The 22,540-nt window shown below is 40.9% G+C and overlaps 1 protein-coding gene and 1 pseudogene across 1 annotated transcript; both read right to left on the reverse strand.

Moving 5' to 3' along the window:
• Window positions 1-6,768: 6,768 nt before the first annotated feature.
• On the reverse strand, window positions 6,769-7,480 carry LOC103737587 (annotated as a pseudogene).
• A 6,220-nt stretch (window positions 7,481-13,700) lies between these two features.
• LOC103737550 (olfactory receptor 52L1) lies at window positions 13,701-14,748 on the reverse strand. Its single transcript, XM_008837369.1, has one exon. It carries the CDS (start codon window positions 14,715-14,717, stop codon window positions 13,722-13,724), a length of 996 nt encoding a protein of 331 aa, XP_008835591.1. The 5' UTR covers window positions 14,718-14,748; the 3' UTR covers window positions 13,701-13,721.
• Window positions 14,749-22,540: the final 7,792 nt, after the last annotated feature.

Below are 22,540 nucleotides of genomic sequence, written 5' to 3' on the forward strand. Positions count from 1 at the left end.
CTACCCGCTTCCCCCTCCCTGATTTCTCCCCAAACATTCCCCCCTTCCACACCCTAAAGCCCCCATATACAAAGTCCCAGCTCACAACCCATGGGCTGACATCTTTCCCTGACATATTTCCCTTCCCTGACATCTTTCCCTTCCCTGCCCTTCCCTGACATCTTTCCCTTCCCCGAGGGAAAGGTGCCCCGTGCAAAATAAATCTGTATCCCGCTGAGAATTCCATCCGCTTGTGTTCTCCACCACATGCTCTCTCCCAACTTTTACCTATCAATACTCTTATCCCATCTTCTGCTCCTGACCAGGCAAAAGGAAGCCCTACTTGCCTTGTCTCCCAACAAAGTCAGAAATGGAACATCCTTGTGCAAAACTAGAGGGCAGAGAGACCACCTAGGAGATGCCCTCCACAGGTGCTCAGGATTTCAGGAGCTAATTCATCCAGAGTTCCCACTTCTCCCGGCTTCCCTTTACTTCCTGCCTTTAAGAAAATGATCGCTGCCTACCTTATGCTCCTGGTTCTCTCCCTGCCTCTTCCTATATGTCTTACTCCGTCCTTGGCCCTGGAATTCACAGATGTATCTGCTGTCGCAGCAACCAAGCTGGACCCTTGGTAAATGAACCATGAGTGTTGTGAAAGCTCTTTATTTTCACCTCCTTAGACCCAGGGGGGCTTGGGAAGCAAAGACTCAGAGGATGAGGAACTGAGGCTTTGGGAAGCCGGTTTGTGGAGCTGCTACACAATAAATTGCAATGTACAAGAGGGGGTGGTTTGAAACTAAGATAGGAAATTGCCTAGAATGTAGGAATCTGGTACATAAAGCTGACCCATAAAAATAGATGGAAGTGAGGAAGAGATGCAGGTAAGCCTCTTTTTTCTTGGGTAGTGTGGTGCACAAAGGCCCATTATCATGATTTCATGCAGATTTCTTGATGGTGCTGAATTTATATTTGAAATTTGTAATGATCAATTTTACATGAACCCAGTATTTGTTTTTATTTTCAAATAGGTTTAAAATCATAGAGGCAGCAGGTTTTTATTCACAGGTAAACAATTTGGATTTTATGAGTAACTACAACACTAGGAGAGTAAAAAGGTTAAGTGATTTCAAGTCAGTAAATAATAGCCCTATAATCTCAAACAGACAAGGAATAAAGTCAGAAAAAAACACAGATAAAGAGCAGTATGTCAGGAACTCTGCCAATGGTCTGGTAGTCTAGATATCCAATTATCATGACTGTTCAAAAGAGCTAGAAGGCTATAGGGGTACTGTTTCAAATCTACATCTTGGAGATGAATTATCAGGAGCAATGACATGTCAAAAGTCTGGAGTTTAAATTTAAAAAGTCACATTTGAGAGACAGGCTGAAAAGAATACAATCAATTCCAGTTTGGGACTCCCACAATTCATCATTACAGAAAGTGACATTAAGATGAAAAGCAGATGTATATAAACGAAATAATAAATACAGGAAAAGCTACATATAGAATATTTACTTGAGACAAATGTGGCAGGGGTGTGGGAGAGTTTCAGACTTCAAGCCAAGAATACGCTCAAGAGAGAAATAATTTGAGATATGTGCCAACATTTAGATACAGTATTCTCCACTGATTTTAGACAGTGATTTTACTGGATAATAAATAATTTTCTTAATTTTTGTATTGGCTCATCTGGTCCACCTGGAGATCTTGTTGCCTGAGAGGTACTTAAAGTAGAAAATAATCAGAACTTTTCTCTCCTGATACTCTTGGTAAATTTTATTGGGACTGACATTATGGTAGCAGCTTGCTGTTAGATGTAACTCTGCCTTCTCTATTGCCCAGGAGGACTGGGACCATCTATGATAGATACAGAAAGAACAACTTTGTGGGCGGCTGGATATATTAGTTATTTTTCTCTTGCTTAATAAAATAACAGAATTGGGAAGTTTATTTTGGCTTATGGTTCTAGAGGGAGAGTCCATAATGGCAGGGGAGGCATGGCAGGAAGCAGCCAGAGCAGGAAACTGAGAGATCACATCTTCAACAGCAAACACAAGAGACAAAATTGAACCTGGAGCAAAACCCCAGTGACGTACTTCCTCCAGCAGGGCTGTACTTCCTAAAGGCTTCATAACCTCTCCAAACAGTGCCACGAACCAGAGACCAAGTGTCCATATAGATGAACATATGGGGGACATTTATCATTCAAACCACCACACAGGATATGAAGTGTTTCTTCTGAGATACTAGTTACACAGCCCTACTCACTTTTACTGAAGGTTTGCATCTGGAACACAGAGGAGCCCCTCAGAGATAGGGCCAGAGCAGACTTAGAGCCTAAACGAAAATTTCAAAAGTGAAGTCACAATCAAGCCAATGAACGCATTCTACCTGAAGTTATTCATATTTTATGCTTTTACATATCTTCAAATATATTGGTATACGCACTATTCAGAATATTATGGCTATTATTTATGATCTTATCTTTGTGACTCTGTTGTCTATCCATTACCTGCCCCTGTCCTATCACCATCTCCTCCATTGATTACTTTAATATAAGATAGCTAATTCATTTCAGGTTTGTAAACCTTTTTGTTATAGAAAGATTCTTTTCAATTCAAGAAAGATAACCACTGCATCACAAATCCTACAGCAGGGCTACGTTCAACCAGGAATCATCTGGTGTAGGCTGTCTTCCCCAGCAGGCAGAGAGCTGACTGCTGAACACTTTTAAATGTGTTCTTCTTGGTGCTTTGCCCTTGGAAAAGGGACTGCTCCACTAAAATGGCAACTCCTCTCTGGGGCAGTCTCCATCCAACAACTCATTGATGGGAAAGACAAAAGCCTGGCACCCATATCTTGATAGAGTCAACTCTGAAAACTCAGTCCACAGCTCTCTAGAATTTTTTTGTGAGGTTTTCACAAGCATTTTTCACCAGTTCCCTCAGATGCATAGGGAAGCTTTCCAGCTCTTTTCCAAGAGATCTTTGGGATTCTCTGTGCAGTTCTCTGTCCTGTGTACTCTCACTGTCTTGACCTCTTCTGGTTCCTGTCTCTTCTCCAACAACACAGCAGGACCGTCAATATACACGTTGGTTTACATTTGCCATGTTAAGTCCTGAAATCTCTGTTCAATGAGGTAGAACCTTCTATCTCCAGTAAATAGGACTTGCCTCATTTATTGCCTATCTCTCAGAGATCCATGTCTGCAATACCTCATATCCAGTGCCTTGAGAACTATTATTTCACATAGTTGTTTAATTCTACACTTATATTTTATTATTAGCATGAGTTCATTGTACAAAATGATGGATTTCATCATTTGTTCATATATTCTGAACAAATCTCTTCATTTGCTTTTTTCTCCCCTTCTACCTCCTGCTAGTGCCCTTCGCCTTCCAAATATTTACCCTTCTAGTTCCATGTCTAAATAGATGTTTTAAAATCTGGATTCCACAGATGGACAAAATATGCGATATTTGTCTTTCTGAGTCTGTCTTATTTCACTTAACACAATAATTTCCAATTCCATTCACTTTTATGCATAATTTTATTGTGACTGAATCAAATTCCTCTGTGTGCACATACTACATTTTCTTTATCCATTTATTTGTTGATGGATTGTGAGTCTGCTTCCATAATTTGGCTATTTTTTAAAGTGCCACAATGAACATGGACATGCAAGTATTTCTGTTCTGTGCTGACTTAGTCTTTAGTTGTTTTAAGGGAGAAGGTAAATTTAGTGATGTTCTATCTTGACAAGCCAAATTTCATCTTCAGAATATAAAACCATGCTCATATGCAGATGACAATACTGGCCAACTTCGATCTCTTCTCTGGGCTGCAGGTTGTGTTCAGAGCTACCTAAGCTCCATCCTGCCCATCCCATCCTATGGTACCCATCACTCGGGGGGAAACTGAGTCACAGCCACAGTTTTAGTGCCTTCGAAGGACTATGCATCACAGTGAAGGGAATACAACTCTGAGGGTCCTGGGGTCACAGTGATTTGAGAACTGTAAGCTATATCCAAGGGATCCGAAGAAAATATGTGGGGAAGGACAGCAGTGCCTAGAAATTAGAAATCAAGTGAGCTATGACTAAACAGGATCTTCAGAATTAAAATGGAAGTTTTAAAGTCAAAAGTTCCAAAACTTTCTTCCTATGGTGCACATAAGTAGTTGTGTGTTCAGAACTAAGATGTATGTGTCATGGTTACAAGACCATTTCTCTCACAGAGTTAAACAAGAGCAACTGCATGGCCAGGACTCAAGCCAGTCTCCGACTTTGCCCATAAGAGAAGCCTATGCCACCCTTGCTTGAATAACCAGAGTTGAACTGATAAAACCCACAGAAGCATAACCATGCAAGATTGAAATTGTAGTTCTCTATCTCTCTCTATCTCTCTCTATCTCTCCTCTCTCTCTCTCTCTCTCTCTCATACACATTCAACTCTTAATGACATTCTGCTCAATCTTTAAGGGAATTCCCTTGAAATGTATTTTTAACCACTTTTTCTTTAAATTCATCAGCAGTCCTTCAGCATCCACCATACAAGTCCTTGTTATTCCCTAATGTTGAATAATACACTATCTTTCAATTCCCCATTAAAGGGATATTTCATAGAACAACAATAATGGTATTTGATAAAAACAAGAGATTGGTGGGAAAAGTGGGAATAATCAGCAGGGAGGAGAGGAGGGAGGGACATGCAAAGAACCATAGTGTGGGGAGGGAGGGAAGTCAGGAAAGGAAAGATGGTGGGAGTCGGGAGGTATTTGGGGGAGGGTAGGGATAATGCGGGCACTGTGACTAGGAAGGGAGAGAGGAGGGAAGCAGGATGGGAGAAAAAAGAGTAAAGATGAGTGAATCTCAGGGACTAGGAAACCTAGAGGGAAAAGTGATGCCCTAGAAACCCTATGAGAAATACACAGAGTGTCTGAACATTAATGCATATGTATACCTGGGAGCTGTTAGGTAGGGAACACAGTGCCAGATAGAAGAGACCTCCCTTAAAACGACATGCCATACAGCTCATCAAAGAAGCTTCTTTTTGCAACAGATGGAGGCTATTGCAGAGTTGCAGCGACATGCCATACAGCACTCATCAAAGAAGCTTCTTTTTGCAACAGATGGAGGCTATTGCAGAGTTGCACATGTGGTCAGGCACAGAGAAGGTACACCTGGGAGATGCCCAGCACTATGTGGCACATCTGCAGTCAAACTCTACAACCAAGGCTCATGGAACATAGCAGAATAATGGGTAGAGAGAGGGCTAATGCACCCCTCAACTCTCACCAGTGAGGCTTCCATGTACATCAGAGTTTGATACACACAGAAGGCCACAACCGGCCAAGTTTGGGAGAATAAGAGGCTGTAGAGTGTAGGATGGGACTCCTATATGGAACCTCATCCACCCACAGCTCAGGGACAATTGTGGAAGAGGCAGGAGATTGTAAGAGCCAGGGCTGGTTCATGAACATAAGGAGGTGGAGGCTTCCAGGCCACTGGATGCTTGTTCATTTGAGCTTGCAGCAGCTGTGGCGCCAAACGTGAGACTCCTGTCAGCTCAATTAAACAAGGGTTCAAAGGGAAGGTGAGAAGTAGGTGTTGGGCCATCACTAGATAGAGAACCACTTGAGACTGATTGCTGCTGGGTGAAGGAGAGTATGACTTACATACGACCACTAGATGGGCTGACTAGACTCCAGTGGACACATTTACACTGAAGGACATTTGGGTATAAACACCTGAATGAATAGGACTCAGCATGTATGGTTGAGTGCATAGGGTTCAGTGGGGGGATAAGGGAGGCATGGATGGGGGGGCTGGATATGAGTAGGAAAAGTATGAAATTTTAAAAGCTCAGTAAAAATTTTAAAAAAATAAACAAGGGATTGGTGCTTTGTATGGTTTTGGAATCCAATCACCAGAATCAGACTTTAGGGGCCTCTTAATAGAGTGGCTCTGGTTTCCATCATACAGGATTTTTCAAATAAAATCTGTATCTAGGTGCTGAGAAGATGGTTCAGTGTATAAAGTGATAGCTGCACAAGCATGTGGACCTGAGTTCAGAACTCCATCACTCACATAAAAAGCTGGGTATAGCGGCATGTGCCTGTAATCCCAGACAAGAGGATCCTGGAGGTTTCCTGGTCAGCCAGGCTAGTCAGCCAGTTACAGGTTCAGTCAGAAACCCTGTCCCCAAAAATAAATAAGATGGAAAGTAACAGAGGAAAACACCTGACATCAACCTCCAGCTTCCCCATGCACACTTAAGAGATGAACATGGGGCGGGGGAGGGAGAGAGAGAGAATGAATTGTGGATTGAACAGTAGAGTTAGAACACATGTGTGTGTGAGGACGCTAATGTCAATGTTTCATGCCACTGAAAAGTCAGACAGATATATGTGACCTGGACCAGTTCTCCACCCATCACCATACGTGACCTTGGTGAGTATATGGGATAATGATGCTACTATGTGGAATTTTTGTAAGGATGAGACAATTTGAATTTGTAAATGCCTAAGCAAAACTTAAGTGCCTAAAATGCTGGTTATATAATCTAGGCAAGTGCACTTTGCTCAAAGACTAAGATGAGAATGACATGAATTCCTGATCATGAATGCACACAATTAAACAGGAAAAAATTCAATGTCTGTATATCAGTTTATTGCCTAGAATAACAGATGCTAAAATACAAATAGAGATAAAATAATTTGTATTTCTGTGGCAAATTCGTTTTCTATGTTCAAAGCCCTCTCTGTAGCAACTTCTGAAATGCTCACTTTTATTCTTTGGTTCTAAACCCATACACAACAGTGCTCAAGGCAGGAGGAATGAGGTGGTGGAACACATTAAGGAAGATCAGCATGTCCCTGGGGACCCTCTTTCTAGACACATTTGTCAAAACAAGAGCCAGCATGATAGTGCTAAAGAGGATAAGAATGAAATGGGAGCCACATGTGCTCAGAGCCTTCATTGCTGCCCCCTCCACTTTGAGTCTAAGTACCACTCTTAGAATAAGGATGTAGGAGAGGAAAACACGGGTGAAATCTGATCCCAGCAAGGTCCAGCCACATATTGGTAGATTCTATTAAGACTGATGTCATCACAGGAGAGCCTGGACACAGACAGGTTGGTACAGATGCAGTTCTCAATAACAGTCTTCCCACAATAATGGAGCCGGGCAGATAAAAATGAGGACAGGAGAAAGCAACAGAGCATTCTGAGGCAAAGACAGCAGCCTTATCCACACATTGGTTAATAATGATGAATGGGTACTGAAGAGGCTTGCGGATGGCCACATAGTGATCATAGGCCATAACCATGAAGGTACAGGACTCCATGGCAAGAAAGCTGTTCATGATGAACATTTGGAGAAAACAAGCAAAGAAACTGATGGAACTGAGGTCAAACCAGAAGAGAGCCAAGACCTTGGGGATGACCGTGAGGCAGAGTGCAATGTCAAGCATGGAGAGGAGGCTGAGCATGTAGCACATGGGCTCACGAGGAGAGGCCTCCAGCCAGATGGTGATGAGGAGGGTGGCACTGGCCCCATGGCCAGGAGGAAGAGAAGGCAGGGACAGCCAGTCCTACCAACTCTGGTAGTTAGGGAAGCAGATGAGGAAGAATTCAGACTGGAGCATTGGAGTAGTTTCTGAACAGTTTCATGATATAATCCTAAAATGAGATTTCACTTGGATTTATATTCAATAAGACACAGCAGTTAGAGCAACAGAAAATAATACTATTAAAATATTCACTAACATTTTATCGTCTAAAAAGTTGATGAGATACAGAAGACTATTTATAAATGAATGCAAAGGTTAGTGGCAATTTTTTTCTGAAGTTAATTTGGAAAAACAATATAGACTGGAAAAAAAGGCTCAGAAAGAAAATAGTATTTAAATTTTTCATTAAATCATTTTGTGGTTTTGTAAAACCACGAAACACTTTCCAAGCAGTAATGATAAATCAAATTGACTGATTATATATCCCATACACATATGCTGGTGTACATAGTTATCTGGAATTAATAAAGGAATCATAAAATCACATTTAGCTTTAAAAAATCTTTTCAGGAAAGGATGCTGACATAATTCATTATTTTTCCTCTTTTTACCATACATGAAACGAAATTTAGGATGAAAGAATTTTCATATGCTCCCAATTCTATTATAAACTAGAAGGGGAGAAAAATCAGGACTGATTAAACATAAGCAAGTCCACAGACTCCCGCCTCCCTCCACTTTCTGACTTATATTTGTGGCACTACTGATCCTGGATCTACTTTATCTGAGCCTTAACTCACATAATTCAGTCTTCCTGCAGAAAGTTATGTTCAAAGACATGCCATTTCATTAAAACTTATGGCTACCAAACTCAGAAGAACATTTAATATACAAGTTCATTACAAAAGCCTTCTCATATTAATTCATTCTTCCACTATTTCAAGCAATTTCTAAATTTCCTAAATTCTTTTCAAGTGCTAAATTTCTTCCATTCTCAGACTACCTTTCCAACTGTTTTACAAAGGCAACAGAAAAGTCATATACAGATGCCTCAGTTTCCCAGAAGAGTCTATAATATCCTTTCTCTCCTCTGTAGGGACAGAAGGGAGAATCCATCCCTCTTGCTGTAAACCCTGCACCTGTGAATTTTTAATCTAACTGCCTTAACCTTCATGGGAATTTTTTAATCAAAATCTCCTAGATCCTTTTGCATGGATATTTGAAATATTAAAGCCTCTCCTATCACAATAGATATTTTTTGTTGCCCATAGTCACGTGATGTAAAGGTTATGACTTCATCTTTGACAAATATATTAAATGTCTTTCTTTTTCCTCTTTGACATCCAAACCTAAGGGATCAAAATATGGTTATGCACATTTAAAGGACAATGGAGCTGGTAGAATCCTTACAAGCCTGACAATCTTGAGTTCAATTCCCAGAACCCACATGAAGGTAGAAAGAGAGAACCAACTCCACAAAGTTGTCCTCCTACCCTCACAAATGCATTGTAGCATGGGCATACCGAGAGAATGAGAGCCAGAGGAAGAGAGGACGAAAAGGAGAGGGGGAGGGAGCGAGAAAGAGAGAGAGAGAGAGAGTCTAATTATATATGGAGTTTTAGTCTTGCAAGAACTCTATGAAGGCCAAGCTTCGTGGCGCACGCCTTTAATCCGAGCACTCAGGAGGCAGGGGCAGGTGGATCTCTGTGAGTTCAAAACCAGCTTGGTCTACATAGTGAGACCCTGTTTCAAAAAAAAACAGGAAAGAGGGGGAGGGAGGGAGGAAGGAAGGAATTCTATATAGTTCAGTATTGTTATCATTTCAAACAGAAAACCAAGACCCCAAAGGAAAAAGCAGTTTGCACAAAGTAAAAGAACTATTAGGAAGTGTTGCTGAAATCGCTAGGACAGCCTACCCTACTGTCCTCACCACAGCATCTCACCACCCCAGGTACACATATTGCTGTTACTTTGTTTTATTGACTTTCCACTCCACATACATTTTACCAATGTTTCATTTTTCCCTGGAAAAGATGTTTTTACTAATTGCCCATCAAGACTCTAACTCAATCCTAGTATCTCACTTTGGTACAAATTGCTGTGACTCAAGATCTGAAAAAAAAAAAACAGAGAATACAAAGAAAGGATTCCTCCACAGAAAAGAGCTTAAAGGGACTGTTAATAGAAGGGCTTTAAATAGAAGAATAAAGAAACCACCCCCACCCTCAGGCCCAAAGGGGGGAAGAGTTGTCACATTATTATTCAAACCTGGTGAAGAGGGGCTTCCCAATAGGATCTCTGGCTACAGAGAACCACAGCCATGGTCAAAAAGTGTTTTAAAGCAAAGTGTAGAGCAGTATAAACATCCCAGAAGCTCCTTCATTCACGCTTTGATCTCCTGCCGAAGACTTCCATCATACAAACTGGAGGCAGAATTAGGCCAAAAAGCCCAGCTGAAGCAGCCAGAGGCCAGCCTTTCTAAACAAGAGCAGGCCAAATAAGTAAATGGATTTGTGGTCATATGGGGGATAAGAAACACACTAGTTGGAAGCCAACAATTTAACAACTTGCCTTCTCTGTTGTTGAACCTGGGGGGTAAAGGAAACATAACACACACACACACACACACACACACACACACACTCATACTAAAAACTGACAGGTTTCACTTTAACTTCATATTTTCAGACCCCCAAGAGATATTCACCAATGACTACATCAGGAATAATCAGTCAGTGAGTGCACTGAGAAGTAAGAACTAGAGAATGACCCTGAGGAAACTAGATGGACTGGGCATGGCAGTGCACACCTGTAATCTCGGAACTTGGGAGTCAGAGACAGGAGGAGAAGTGATGAGATTGGGGCCAGTTGTGGCTATATAGTGAGAACTTGTCTCAAAAATTGTCAACTTGGGGACTGGAGGGATGGCTCAGTGGTTAAGAGCACTAGCTGCTCTTGCAGAGGACCCAGGTGAACCTGCACCCAGATGGTGGCTAACAACCACCTGTAACTCCAGTTCCAGGAGATCTGATGCCCTCTTCTGACCTCTGTGGGCATTGTGTGTAACAGGTGCACTTACACATATGCAGACAATACACTCATACACATAAAATAAAAATAAAATATTTTAATAACTATAATAAGCAACTAGGTAGTAACCTAATTGTCTCCTGACTACAAGCATACTGTGACATGTGTGAACTTACACACAAATACACACCCAAATGCACTAAGAAAATTTTAAAGACAAGATTAATCCAAAGGATGAGCACTAACATTTAGTTGAATACTTATGGAATAATATTGAAATATTTTCTTCATATTAATAAATATTAAGCATAGATAATCAAGGGAAATGGGGCAAAAATAATGCTAGATATAAAGTAGGAACACATCCCAAATTCAATAGTAAATAAAAAGATGTAATCTGCTGATAGCCATTTGAATATAATTTAAAATGAATACAAAATAAAATTTTAAGCAAACAGAAACTGAAAACATTTAAAAAATGAAATTGTTAGAGACATACTTTGTGTAGCTGCACGCCCCACCTGAAGTTACAAGATGAAATGCATATACTTCATATGTGTGTGTATAATGTGTATATATGCATGTACACACTCATGTAACAGTTGTGAGCATGCCACAGCATGTATGTGGAGGTCAGAGGACAACCTCAGGCGTAAATTCTCACCTACCATCTTGTTCAAGACATGGTCTTTTATTCGCCACTGCATACAAGAGGTTACCTGCCCACATGCTCCTGGAGAGTCTCCTGTCTGTGCCGCCTTTCTCCCCCAGAAGGACAGTGGCATTACAGAGATGCTGCCACAGGGCAGCTTTATGTGATTTCTGGGGGTCTGAACTCAGGCCCTAATGTTTGTGATACAGTCAATTTACCCACTGAGTCATCTCATCAGCCCCAGCATACACTTTTTAAGGTACAAATTCAGTGTGCTGCCAAAAACATTCCCAATTATATGGCAGCTTAATCCAAGTGGGTTTATTTCTGTTTCAGATTCAAGTTAGGGTTGATGATCTAGATATCAAGTTGGTGATCCAGATATCGTCTGAGACACAGGCTCTCCTGCTCTCTCAGTCTTCAACTCTTCATTTCCATCTTGTGATTGAAGAAAGCTGTTCCATATCTCACCACAATATCCACATTCCATGAATAACCAAGTGCCATGAAGAATAAGAAAGAGGAAACCATTCCTTTATATAGTCTGTCAAAGCAAAATGCCTCTCAGGTCAAGAAAACTATGTTCCAATGGATATGTATTATAGCTGTGGCTTCCTTAGGACAACTCGAAGAGTTTAAGTTCTAGACACAGAATCAACCTAATGAAACCATGTAATTCCTCTTTGCGTGATTCATGTCAGTCCTCCCCACTTCATCCACATGTGCCAGACAAACTAAAGAATGCTCAGTCTCTCTAAGAGAAAAGAATTCATCAGGAGCAAAATTTACAAAGAATGGAGAGGATGAGTAAAAACTCATCCTCTCTACCATTTCTAATACAAAATGCAAAAATAGTGTATTTCTGTCACCTGAGCATCAATACCTTGATATAATGATAATTGGACTTCTTTGGACTAACCAAAATATGTAACATTTTAAAAACAGAAAAGACTTAATCTTAGAGAAGCTGTCCAACAGACAGGATGCAATACACCAGGTGTGGCAGTTCTCTTGTGAGTTTTTAACCCGTTCCCATCCTCAGAAATGATTGACATCCACTTCTGAAAGAGAAACTCATTTTAAGTAATATAACTACTTCTACATTTACTAAACATATTTAGTTATGTTATGTCACATTAACTTATGTTAACTAATGTTATATTATGCTATATTAACTGACATTAGAACCCATTATATTTTGAAACATTTTTAAATACAAATAATACACAATTCTTTTTATTAACTTAATACTTATAAAACAGATATATTCAATACTTTGTCTTATTCCCTCTTTACACTAAGCAAAAAAGTATAAATTTTAAAACATGAACAAAACTTTTAAAAAGAAATTCACTATATACATATATAATTCTTCCTTGATAATCCTGTTATTTCTAGGGTAAGTTACATATAGTACCTAATTCAGTTTTTTGTTTTAAATTGTAAAAGTAACATCTATATTACAATGAAGGGTGTTATTTCACTTTGTGACCTTTCCAACTGCCTTAAAAAGGCTCTGTCCAGCATGCACAAGACCCATGCGGACTCAATCAGACAAAAATTCAGCATAGAACAAGAGAAATAGGCAGCAGGCCTCAACCCTAGCCTAGGAACTACTGGCAACTGATTAATTCTGGGTGAGAGAGAGTAGATCTTCTTTAAGATCTCTAGATAGGAGCCGGAGAGATGGCTCAGCAGTTAAGAACACTGGCTGTTCTTGCAGAAGACCCGGGTTCAAATACCAGCACCCACATGGCAGCTAACAACTGTCCATAACTCCAGTCCCAGGGGATCTGACAGCCTCTGTGAGCATTGCACGACATGCATGCACTTACCTATATGCAGGCAATACACACATACACATGAAATAAAAATAATAATAATAAAAAGGTCTTTAGATAGGCTATCAGACTCCAGTGGATGAACTTACACCAAAGGACAGATGGGTACAAATGCTTGACTGGATAAGACTTAACATTTATGACAGAATGCATGAAATCCAGTGGAGGGTATGGGGGGCATGGATGGGGGAAGGGGTGTAAATTCGATTAAGAACTATTATATGAAATGCACAAAAACTAAATAAAGAGTAAAAATAAAGAAAAAAAGATGCTCTGTCACACAGAGTCAGTAGTCTACAGCTCACCACATTGAATTACAGGCTTTGAACTCTAAACCAGACAATGGTTGTGACTTTCTATTCCCATTCCAGACAGTGCTGCAGGGTCGGTCATTGGATGAAGGCAGTAAAGATGACATACCCAGAGTTGCCATCCAGTTCTCTTATCCCCAAATCTTGCCAACAAAAGAGGTGGAGTATTTGGGTATTGGAAGGAAAAGTAAGATGAAGGGGAAAATATTCATAAATGCCAATGTCCAGATACCTCTCAATAGACTATGGAGTCAAGTGCCTCTTAGTATTCTTTGCATCAACTACTAGGAGTAGAATTTACTGTAGAATGATTTCTATCCATGTCATCCACTCCAGCCATGAGCTCCTGGCTGTGTCCTTGACAGGAGCCTCTGTTGCAAATGATTAGGATGTGCTCAAATCAAAGCTTTTGTACAGAACACCCTGAGCACTCGTTGGCGGATCTGCCGCGTCTTCACTCCGTAGACAAGAGGATTGAGGGCAGGTGGCACAAGGAGATAGAGCGTGGCCAGAAGAACATGGATATGATGCGGTATATGGTGGCCAAAGCGGTGAGTGAGGAAAGAGAACATCCCAGGGACATAGAAGAGCAGGATGACACAAACATGAGATCCGCATGTGCTAAAGGCCTTGAGGCGTGCATCACCCCCTGGGACCTTCAGCACTGCCTGGAGGATGAGGGCATAGGAAATGCCAATGGCCAGGACGTCTAGCCCAACTACCAGCAGTGCCACCGCCAGCCCATAAGCTCTGTTCACTGTGGTTTCAGAACAGGCAAGTTTTACCACAGCCATATGTTCGCAATAGGCATGGCTTATGATAGTGGCCCGGCAGAAGATAAGGTTCTGTAGTAGAATGGGGAAGGGGATGAGGAGGAGCAATCCCCGCACCAGCACTGCCATTCCAATGCGCCCTATGACCCCTGGATGCAGAATGCTGGAATGACGCAGAGGGTGGCAAATGGCGACGTAGCGATCCAGAGCCATGGCCACGAGCACACCTGACTCCATGGAGGAGAATGCATGAATGAAAAACATCTGAATCAGGCAGACAATGTACCCAATCTCATGATCATGTGCCAGGAGCACGAGGAGGGCTTTGGGTGCAGTGGAGGAGGCCAGGACCAGGTCAATGGCAGCGAGCATGGCCAGGAAGAGGTACATTGGTTGGTGCAGGGAGGAGTCAGTCCAGATGATGGCGAGAATACTAACGTTGCCCCCTACAGCAAGGAAGTAAAGGACACCAAGGAGCAGTGCTACCCAGTGCTGACTTTCCTCCAAGCCTGGAATACCTACTAGGAAAAAAGGAGGCTGGGGGAGTCTCCAGCTGGAATTGCTACAGGCCATAATCAACATCACGGAGAAGGAAGGGTGAAAAGGCACCAAAGTCATGATTCCTCCGTTCTTGGTTCACCCTGTCAGATCTAGCTACCATCTTCATCAGAAGAACAAAGTGACTTAAACTGCAACATAAGAGAATGAAGTTAGATACTAGGAAGATCTGTTCTGAGACAATCTGTTTACAGATAAGACTTCCACACATCTGAAGTACATAAATCTAGTTTTATTTACAGATAAGAGTAAACACATGCTGCCCTGAGAAAGATGCTAACACTGCCATTCAATTACCTATATAGTGAAACTGTCAACTTGAGAGTTGTCTCTATTCTCTAGGTAGTGCCAACGACTGAGTCGATCTGTCACTTTGAAATTAGTCTTCCGTGCATTCCATTTGTTCTTTTCACGATCTCCATCCCACCATCTTCTCCACCTTATTATGGGTTGGTTCCAGGGCTTCATCATCTCCTATTTTTCCTCTTCTCTACATTACCTTTAAGTTTAACTACTTATGTACTTCAATTCATTCCAACTTTATCTTTCTGTGAAAGAATTTCTCTGTGAAGCACAAATCCATTTCTCTGTTCGCTTCCTTAATGCATACCACACACTCAACATATTTAAAGCCGGAAAACTTACCATCCTTCCCAAATCTCTACCTACTTTGCTAATATTCTAGTGCTGTGCATCACTATGTACCTACCCAACTTCACCTAAAATCTTGAAAGCTGCCTGTTTTAATCCTACAACTCATGCCTTGTATTTCTTCAAAAATTTACATTGACTTTACCTTTAACTCCTTTTGCTCAATCCCCAGTGTCACTGGCTGAGTTCACCCTACAGTCTCCTACCTGGATCTTTCTACTTTGTCTCTATCTTTGTTCTAAGCCTCTTCCTACTCCACTTCAACCCTGAAGTCATAGGTTCTCCATAAAATACAAATGTCTCCGTGTCACGTCTAAATTTAAAGGCTTTTGATGACTGTAATGCATGGAATAAAATGAAAGACTAGCATGCACACTTTCAAGGTTGTCTTTGTTAGGTTGCTTTTCTAGCAGCTTCATATTCCCAGTTATGTGTGTTTTGCTTTCTCCATTGCAATTTCCTTATGGTGCTATGACCACACAATTCTATTTTACATATGCCTTGTGTGCGTCTTTCTCCTTTCTCCTTTATCTGAATTTATCTTTCTCCTCCATCAGAATTCAGAGCCCAGTATCTTCTCCTTCAGAAGGACTCCCTGTGGCCTGTCAACCCTGGTTATATTGTCTGTATTTTATGATCTTCCTTTGTTTTCCAATAACTTTCTGATTTACCAGTATCATAAAAAAGCCTCTCAATGTCTTAATGTTTTATTTCAAAAGGCAGAACCAGACCTTATTAAAGTCAGTAATCACAAGCCAGCATGGTGGACACTTCACAATGGATTATTCAAGTTTAATTAAATTTAAGCTATGTTGATTTCATAGTCTAGGAATAAAACTTTGGCAGGCTACTTTCTAAGCCTTAATTTCTCATATGATAGTAGAATAAACATCAATCATATCATTTATTATAAATATTAATCAAATTATGCAGTATAGCTATGTTATTCCATAAATTATGGTTATCATTTTGCTAACAATAATAAAAGCTGGCTAACTATGAAATCTCAAATTTCTTTCCTTTTTTCTTTGCATCCAAGACTTCCTTCTGTGTATCAAACTTTTGATATGCCTGTCTCCTGTCATAATATTATAAAAATTCAGTGTTGATGACACACCGTATGTTTACAACAAGCATAAACAAATAAGTGCTCTGTTTAACCTGGTCCATGTTATTCACCCCTCAATCATTAAAACAAATATTTGAAGCAATATATCTGTGACTTCATATTTGTCTTAAAGAGACAGGTGTACTCTAAAACAGTACTTTTCTATGCTGCAAGTAGGTACATACACATACACATAAAGAGTCAGGACAGCTATAGATCATTCCGCATACCTTTTTCATAAATCAATAATAAATACAATAGTGCCCCCAAACACTGTATATGACAGCTACAAAAATTCAAATGCCTGATGAGCATACATCTCCTAGTCTTTGTTTTCCCTCCAGAGTCAGCTTTAAGGAGCACTATTATTTCTGTTGAGTTACATGTAAGTCTATTTTTCTACAAAATTTCACCTCTCCGTGCTTAGCATTTCACATGATAAAGTTAATTCTCTTCCTTAGCTAGCCCCTTCTGTTGCAAATATCAACCGATTTTCCATATTTTAGCTGAGAAGCCAAAGTGTCACTATTCATTTGGGGAGGGTGGCCATAGCTTCCTTGGAAACAATATCAGGGGAGCTATAAAGCTAAAGCTATGGTTCCTGAGTATAAGCTCCTTCTTTGCCTAGAGTAAAAACCTAGAGCTTCTTTTTTAAAAATGTGGTCTGTCTGTGAGCCTTAGTGGGGAAGCAGAAGATAGTTTGTCCTCAGGAATCTAAAGGGAAAGATGCATTGAACTCTCTGATCAGGAAATGGAGAACAATCAGCAAAGAATAGAAGCTGTTCAACTCTTGTATTCAAGCTCTCTGTCTTTTGTCAAGTTGTGCTTCAGTTGTAAAGGGCAGTTTCTTATGTTTCCTTTGTTTCCTTTTATAGTCTTTCATCATTTTAAGGTTACCTTGTCCTGTAACCATTCAGTTGTTGAAGAGTAGGGACTATGCCTTATTTATGGGAACTTTCCTAAAGCAAGCTCTACTTGGATACCTGGAATCTAGTTGGTCCTCGCTATTTTTGGCAAGACAAATAAATACTCATATGATTAAGTTAAAAAAAATAATTAATAAATATATGAGGATCTTAATAGAACTGAGAATTATGAGAACTCAACAAAACAGAGACTGAACTTTGGGAAAGGAGCATAACAAACAACGCAGTGTCTGCTGCAGGGGTTACTGCCAGCCTTGACATTCCTCACCCTAAGTGGCATTCTGGGTGCTTTGCGGAAGAATAGACTCTGCTGGGAGCTGGAGATATGGCTCAGAAGTTAAGAGCACTGGCTGCTCTTGCAGAAGACCCGGGTTCAGTTCCCAGCACCCACGTGATGGCTAACAACTATCTATAACTCCAATTCCAAGGGATCCTACACCCTCTTCTGACCTCCATAGGCATTGCTCAACATGGGTACACTTACATACATGCAGGCAATACACTCATACACATAAGATAAAAATCATAAATAAAATATTTTCTTTGGAGAAAAGAATAGACTCTACTGAATCTCTGCTGAAAGAGACCAGGACAGAATCCTGACACGTGCAGAAATGAAAGGCTTCCGATGGTCACCAGCAGTTACTTCTGATGCTTCTGCTGGCAGGAAGGCTCCTCCTCTCTTGCCTGTGACCTGACCGTCTCTCCTTAATCTCCTTAACAGTGGCCCAGACACAATAAAAGTAGAGAAAAGGAAAAGACAAAAATACAGATTGAGAGAAAATAAAAATAGTGGGTCCATGATAACGCCCTAATAAGAGAGAAAGGTAGCCAAAGTCAGGCTCCAAGTAACAAATCTGAGACAAGTCAATATGACAGACAGGGCACTGTTCTTTAAAATCTCAAGTCACCTGTGAGGGTGACCAGCAACTGGGAGATAACTTAGAAAAGGAGGAAAGTGCCAGACTCAGACAAGTTCTACTGCAGCCTTCCCAGTCAGTTCCAGGGTTTCTCAGGCACCAGCTCAGCCTCCATGGTGACATTCTACCTGTGCTTGGGAGTAAAAATGAAGGTTTTACATTTGGAAGGGCTGCACAGCAGTTTCTGAATGCTGAAGAGGAAATTAAACACATCACTCAAGGTCTGTGCAGCTAAAGTTTTCCAAAGATATGAAACACATACAGTAGTTCTGGAAAGGATAAAGAGCCTGTGTCCTCTTGTGCTACATGTACTGATAAGGCTAAGACCATGCTGGTGGCCCTATAGATAGCTCTCTGGCTGTTCATGAGGTTCAATGAGATCAGTGGGCATCTGTACACTAACAGGTTAGCTTGCAGCAATGTGTCCTCCCTAATTTCTCTATGTCTGTGTTCTTGACTCTCCCTGACAGTGCCTACATCAAACCTAGAGAAAACAAACATTCTAATTCAGGAAAAACAGACTTAAAATTACTTAGAGGTATTGGGCTGGAGAAATGATTCAGTAGGTAAAATGGTTCCTATGTAAGCATTATGGGGCATAGAATGACAGATCCCTGGAGTTCACTGGTCAGTCGGCCTAGCCAAGTCAGTGAGCTCAAGGTTCAGTGAGAAGCCCGGCCTCCAAAGAAATAAATTAATAATAATAATAATAATAATAATAATAATAATAATGTGAAGAGAGGTTGTGGAAAACACCTGGTATCAGCCTCCGGCCTTCCACATGCAGATGCATTTGCACACACATGTGCACACATATACACAAACATGTACATTCACCACATATATGCATGCACATACCCAAACTACCAAGAGGCGTCAAACCAATGGTATTAGCAGATTTGCATCCACATTAACAAACCAAGAAATAATCCTTAGCACAAGGGTTGTGAAGAAAAAACAAACTGGCTGTCAGTGGGCTTCTGCCAAGACTAAGTTCCAAAGCTGACCTCTTTTTCTGCAGCCAAAATCCTGCACATCATCTCACTGCTGATGGTGAAAGTTCTAGAGTCCCTTCTTGATATGTCCTGCAAGCAGGAACCGTAACTGTGAACCAGCTCTGGGAAAGCAGGAGGTTATTACCAGTTGCTAGATCCCAGTAGACTCACAAACACATCTGGTCAAGCCTAAATTAGCTTGCGGATTGGCAGGAGGCACATGGAAGTAAGGGAACTGTCCAGAGGGATGAGCGAATGGGCAGCAAAGCTTGGCAGATAATGGCACCTGCACAGAACCAGACGGCTTGGCTCTGCCTGGTGTTGACTTTAACTCTGCCACCTTAATACCTCTAAATATGTATTCTAACTGTGCATCCTTATATTTACAGACAAGTTTACCTCCTACCACTCATCAAAGAAGCTTATTTTGCAACAGATGGAGACTATTAGAAAGTTTCACAATGGGTCAAAGGCAGAGAATAAGTGACTGTGGGTGTCCAGTCCTAAGTGACACATCCACGATGCAACCTCTGCACCAAAGGCTCAGAGAACATCCCCAAAAGACAATACCCATGTATGAACTTCTCAAAAATTAAAACTATACCAAGAATCAAGAAAGCAATTAAAAGATGGGCTAAGGATCTGAACAGAGAGTTCTCAAAAGAAGAAATAAAGATGGCTAAGAAGCATCTTAAAAGATGTTCAACATCATTAGTAATTAGGGAAATGCAAATTAAAACCACTTTAAGATTTCATCTTACCCCAGTAAGACTGACTAAGATCAAGAGAACAAATGATACCAAATGTTGAAAAGGATGTGGGGAAAGGGGAACACTCATCCACTGCTGGTGGGGCTGCAAACTTGTGCAACCCCTATGGAAAGCAGTGCGGAGAACCCATAAAAAACTACAAATGCACCTACCATTTAACCCAGTTATACCATTCCTTGGCGTATACCCAAAGGATTCATCCTATTGCAGAGACACTTGTACATCCATGTTTGTTGCTGCTTTTTTCACAATAGCTAAGAGATGGGAGCAACCTAAGTGTCCCTCAACTGACAAGTGGATAATAAAGATGTGGTTCATTTATACGATGGAGATTTACTCAGTGTAAAGAAAGATGAAATCATGAAATTTGCAGGTAAATGGGTAGAATTAAAAACTGTTATACTATGTGAACAGACTCAGCAAAACCAACGATGTATGTTCTCCCTCATATGTGGATCCTAGCACCAAATCCTTATAAGTGAGTATGTATCCAGACATAACTACAGGAACCAGAATAATGAAAAGGAACCAGGGAGGTAAAGGGAAAGAAAGAACCTGAGAGAGAAGAACAGTAGGAAACAGATGCTACTAAGGGAGAACTGGATAAAAATGGGGTTATTTAAATGGGAGGGAGGAGGGGGTTATACAAGGAAACTTGGGAATAAAGAGAAAGAAGGAGCTCAAGAGAAGTGGAACCATAGGAGACAGGTATTATCAAGGGAGAAATGGGGGAAATAGGGACACTTTAAATGGGGAAACCATAGTGGAAGGATTGGACAGTGAGAGAGAAAAGAGAGGTAAATAATGTCTAGCTAGTCTTAAAAAACCAGAGAGAACCATATTAGTCCAACAACCTCCTGACAATCATGCATACATTATCTCTACATGAGTCCATGTGTATAGCTAAAGGCTACATAACAAGAAACAGTGCCAGACAGGAGATACCTTCCTTTAAGTTATTGGTCACAGTAGTCCAAGAGACTCCCAAAATTACTCAGGCTATTGCCACGCCCTTGATGGCCTCCCAGAACTTGAAGGTAAGACCCTACAGTCAAAGACAGAACATACTTCTGACACAGGATTTGGAGCAATGGAGTTGCAACTGACCTGAAACCACTTCCCCTGCAGGCTAGCTCTCATAGCTTTGGAGAGCACTATGAAGGTGCCAACATAAAACACCAATGGATGATCCAACACCAGCTTCAAGACCAAATAACCACATCAATGGCCAGCACAACATATGTCATCGGTGCAGTAGTGGCACTTTTACCTTGGGAGCAATCAACAGCTACCTAATTTGACTAAGTGCCCACTCACAGGAAAGTCAAGTGTAGTAATGTAAACATAACCTAATACACATGGTTGCAGTGGTAATACATCTTAGAGAAGACCCCAAGACTGTCATATCACTAGACCAATGTGATTTCTTACCATGTGCAAAATATGTATCCTTATATTTACAGACAAATATCCCAGTCACCACTCATCAAAAAAGCTCATTTTGCACCAGTCAGAAACTATTACCAAGTTTTACAACTGGTCACACATGGACATTGTCTATGAATTGCCAGGCCTAAGGGACACATCTGCAATGCAGCCTCTACACCTAAGGCTCATGGAACATAGAACAGGGATAAAGAAGAGGACACTAAGGAATCCGTTCTCAGTAATGAAGCTCCCTCATGCGGCAGAGGGCCAGGAACACAAAAGGTCACAAATGGCCAAAGCATAGAAATCAAGAGTCTGCTGAATAAAGGTCCTTAGACAGGACCCCTTTAACTAAACTTCATCCACCCAAGGCTCGGGGACCATTGCAGAGAGCAGGAGGAGGAGAGACTGTAAGAGCCAGGGAGGATGTGCATGACCATATGGAAACAGAGTCCTATAAGCTCCTAGGAACCTGCTCATGTGATTCTATAGCAATGGTGTCAGCATATACAAGTCCTGTGCAAACTCAGGCAAACAAAAACCCAGCATAAAACTGGGGAAATGAACAGTCTGATCTTAAGGAATGTTGGCCACTGGTTGCTGCTAGATGAAGAACTAAAACAAGGGGCTCTAGATAGGCTGACTAGACTCAGTGGACAGACTTGCACTGGGGAACAGCTAGAGACACTGACAACACAGTGGGCAGTAACAGGGATGACAGAGTATATTACCTCCTGTGAGGGCATTATGGGAGGGTGCCAGTGGCAATGGGGGTATAAAGATGATCAAGGTTGTTTGAGAGGTTCTGTATGAAATGCTTTGTAAATTCAGTCTTCCCAAAGCAATTTATTCACTTCCTTATAAATTGCTTTATCATATGATCTACCTGTTTGTATCCTGAATTTTGTATTATGTTTCAAATTTGCTTTGTAACTACATTAAAATCATCCCTTAAAAATGAATATAAATACAGTGGAAGTATGTCAGTTAGAGCCAGGGCTCATCACTTTTAATGAGTGAATGGGTGTGGCCCTTGGGTTTTCTGGTTAAGTGGGCTAAGGTTCTGTCTACCTTGTTTAGCTTTT

Source organism: Nannospalax galili, unplaced genomic scaffold (assembly GCF_000622305.1).
Source record: "Nannospalax galili isolate Female #2095 unplaced genomic scaffold, S.galili_v1.0 scaffold398, whole genome shotgun sequence".
In the NCBI taxonomy this organism is placed as follows: Eukaryota; Metazoa; Chordata; class Mammalia; order Rodentia; family Spalacidae; genus Nannospalax; species Nannospalax galili.

Excerpts from the sequence above, each read along its gene's own strand:
- LOC103737550 (XM_008837369.1), bottom strand. The coding sequence starts at position 14,717 with ATGACTTTGGTGCCTTTTCACCCTTCCTTCTCCGTGATGTTGATTATG.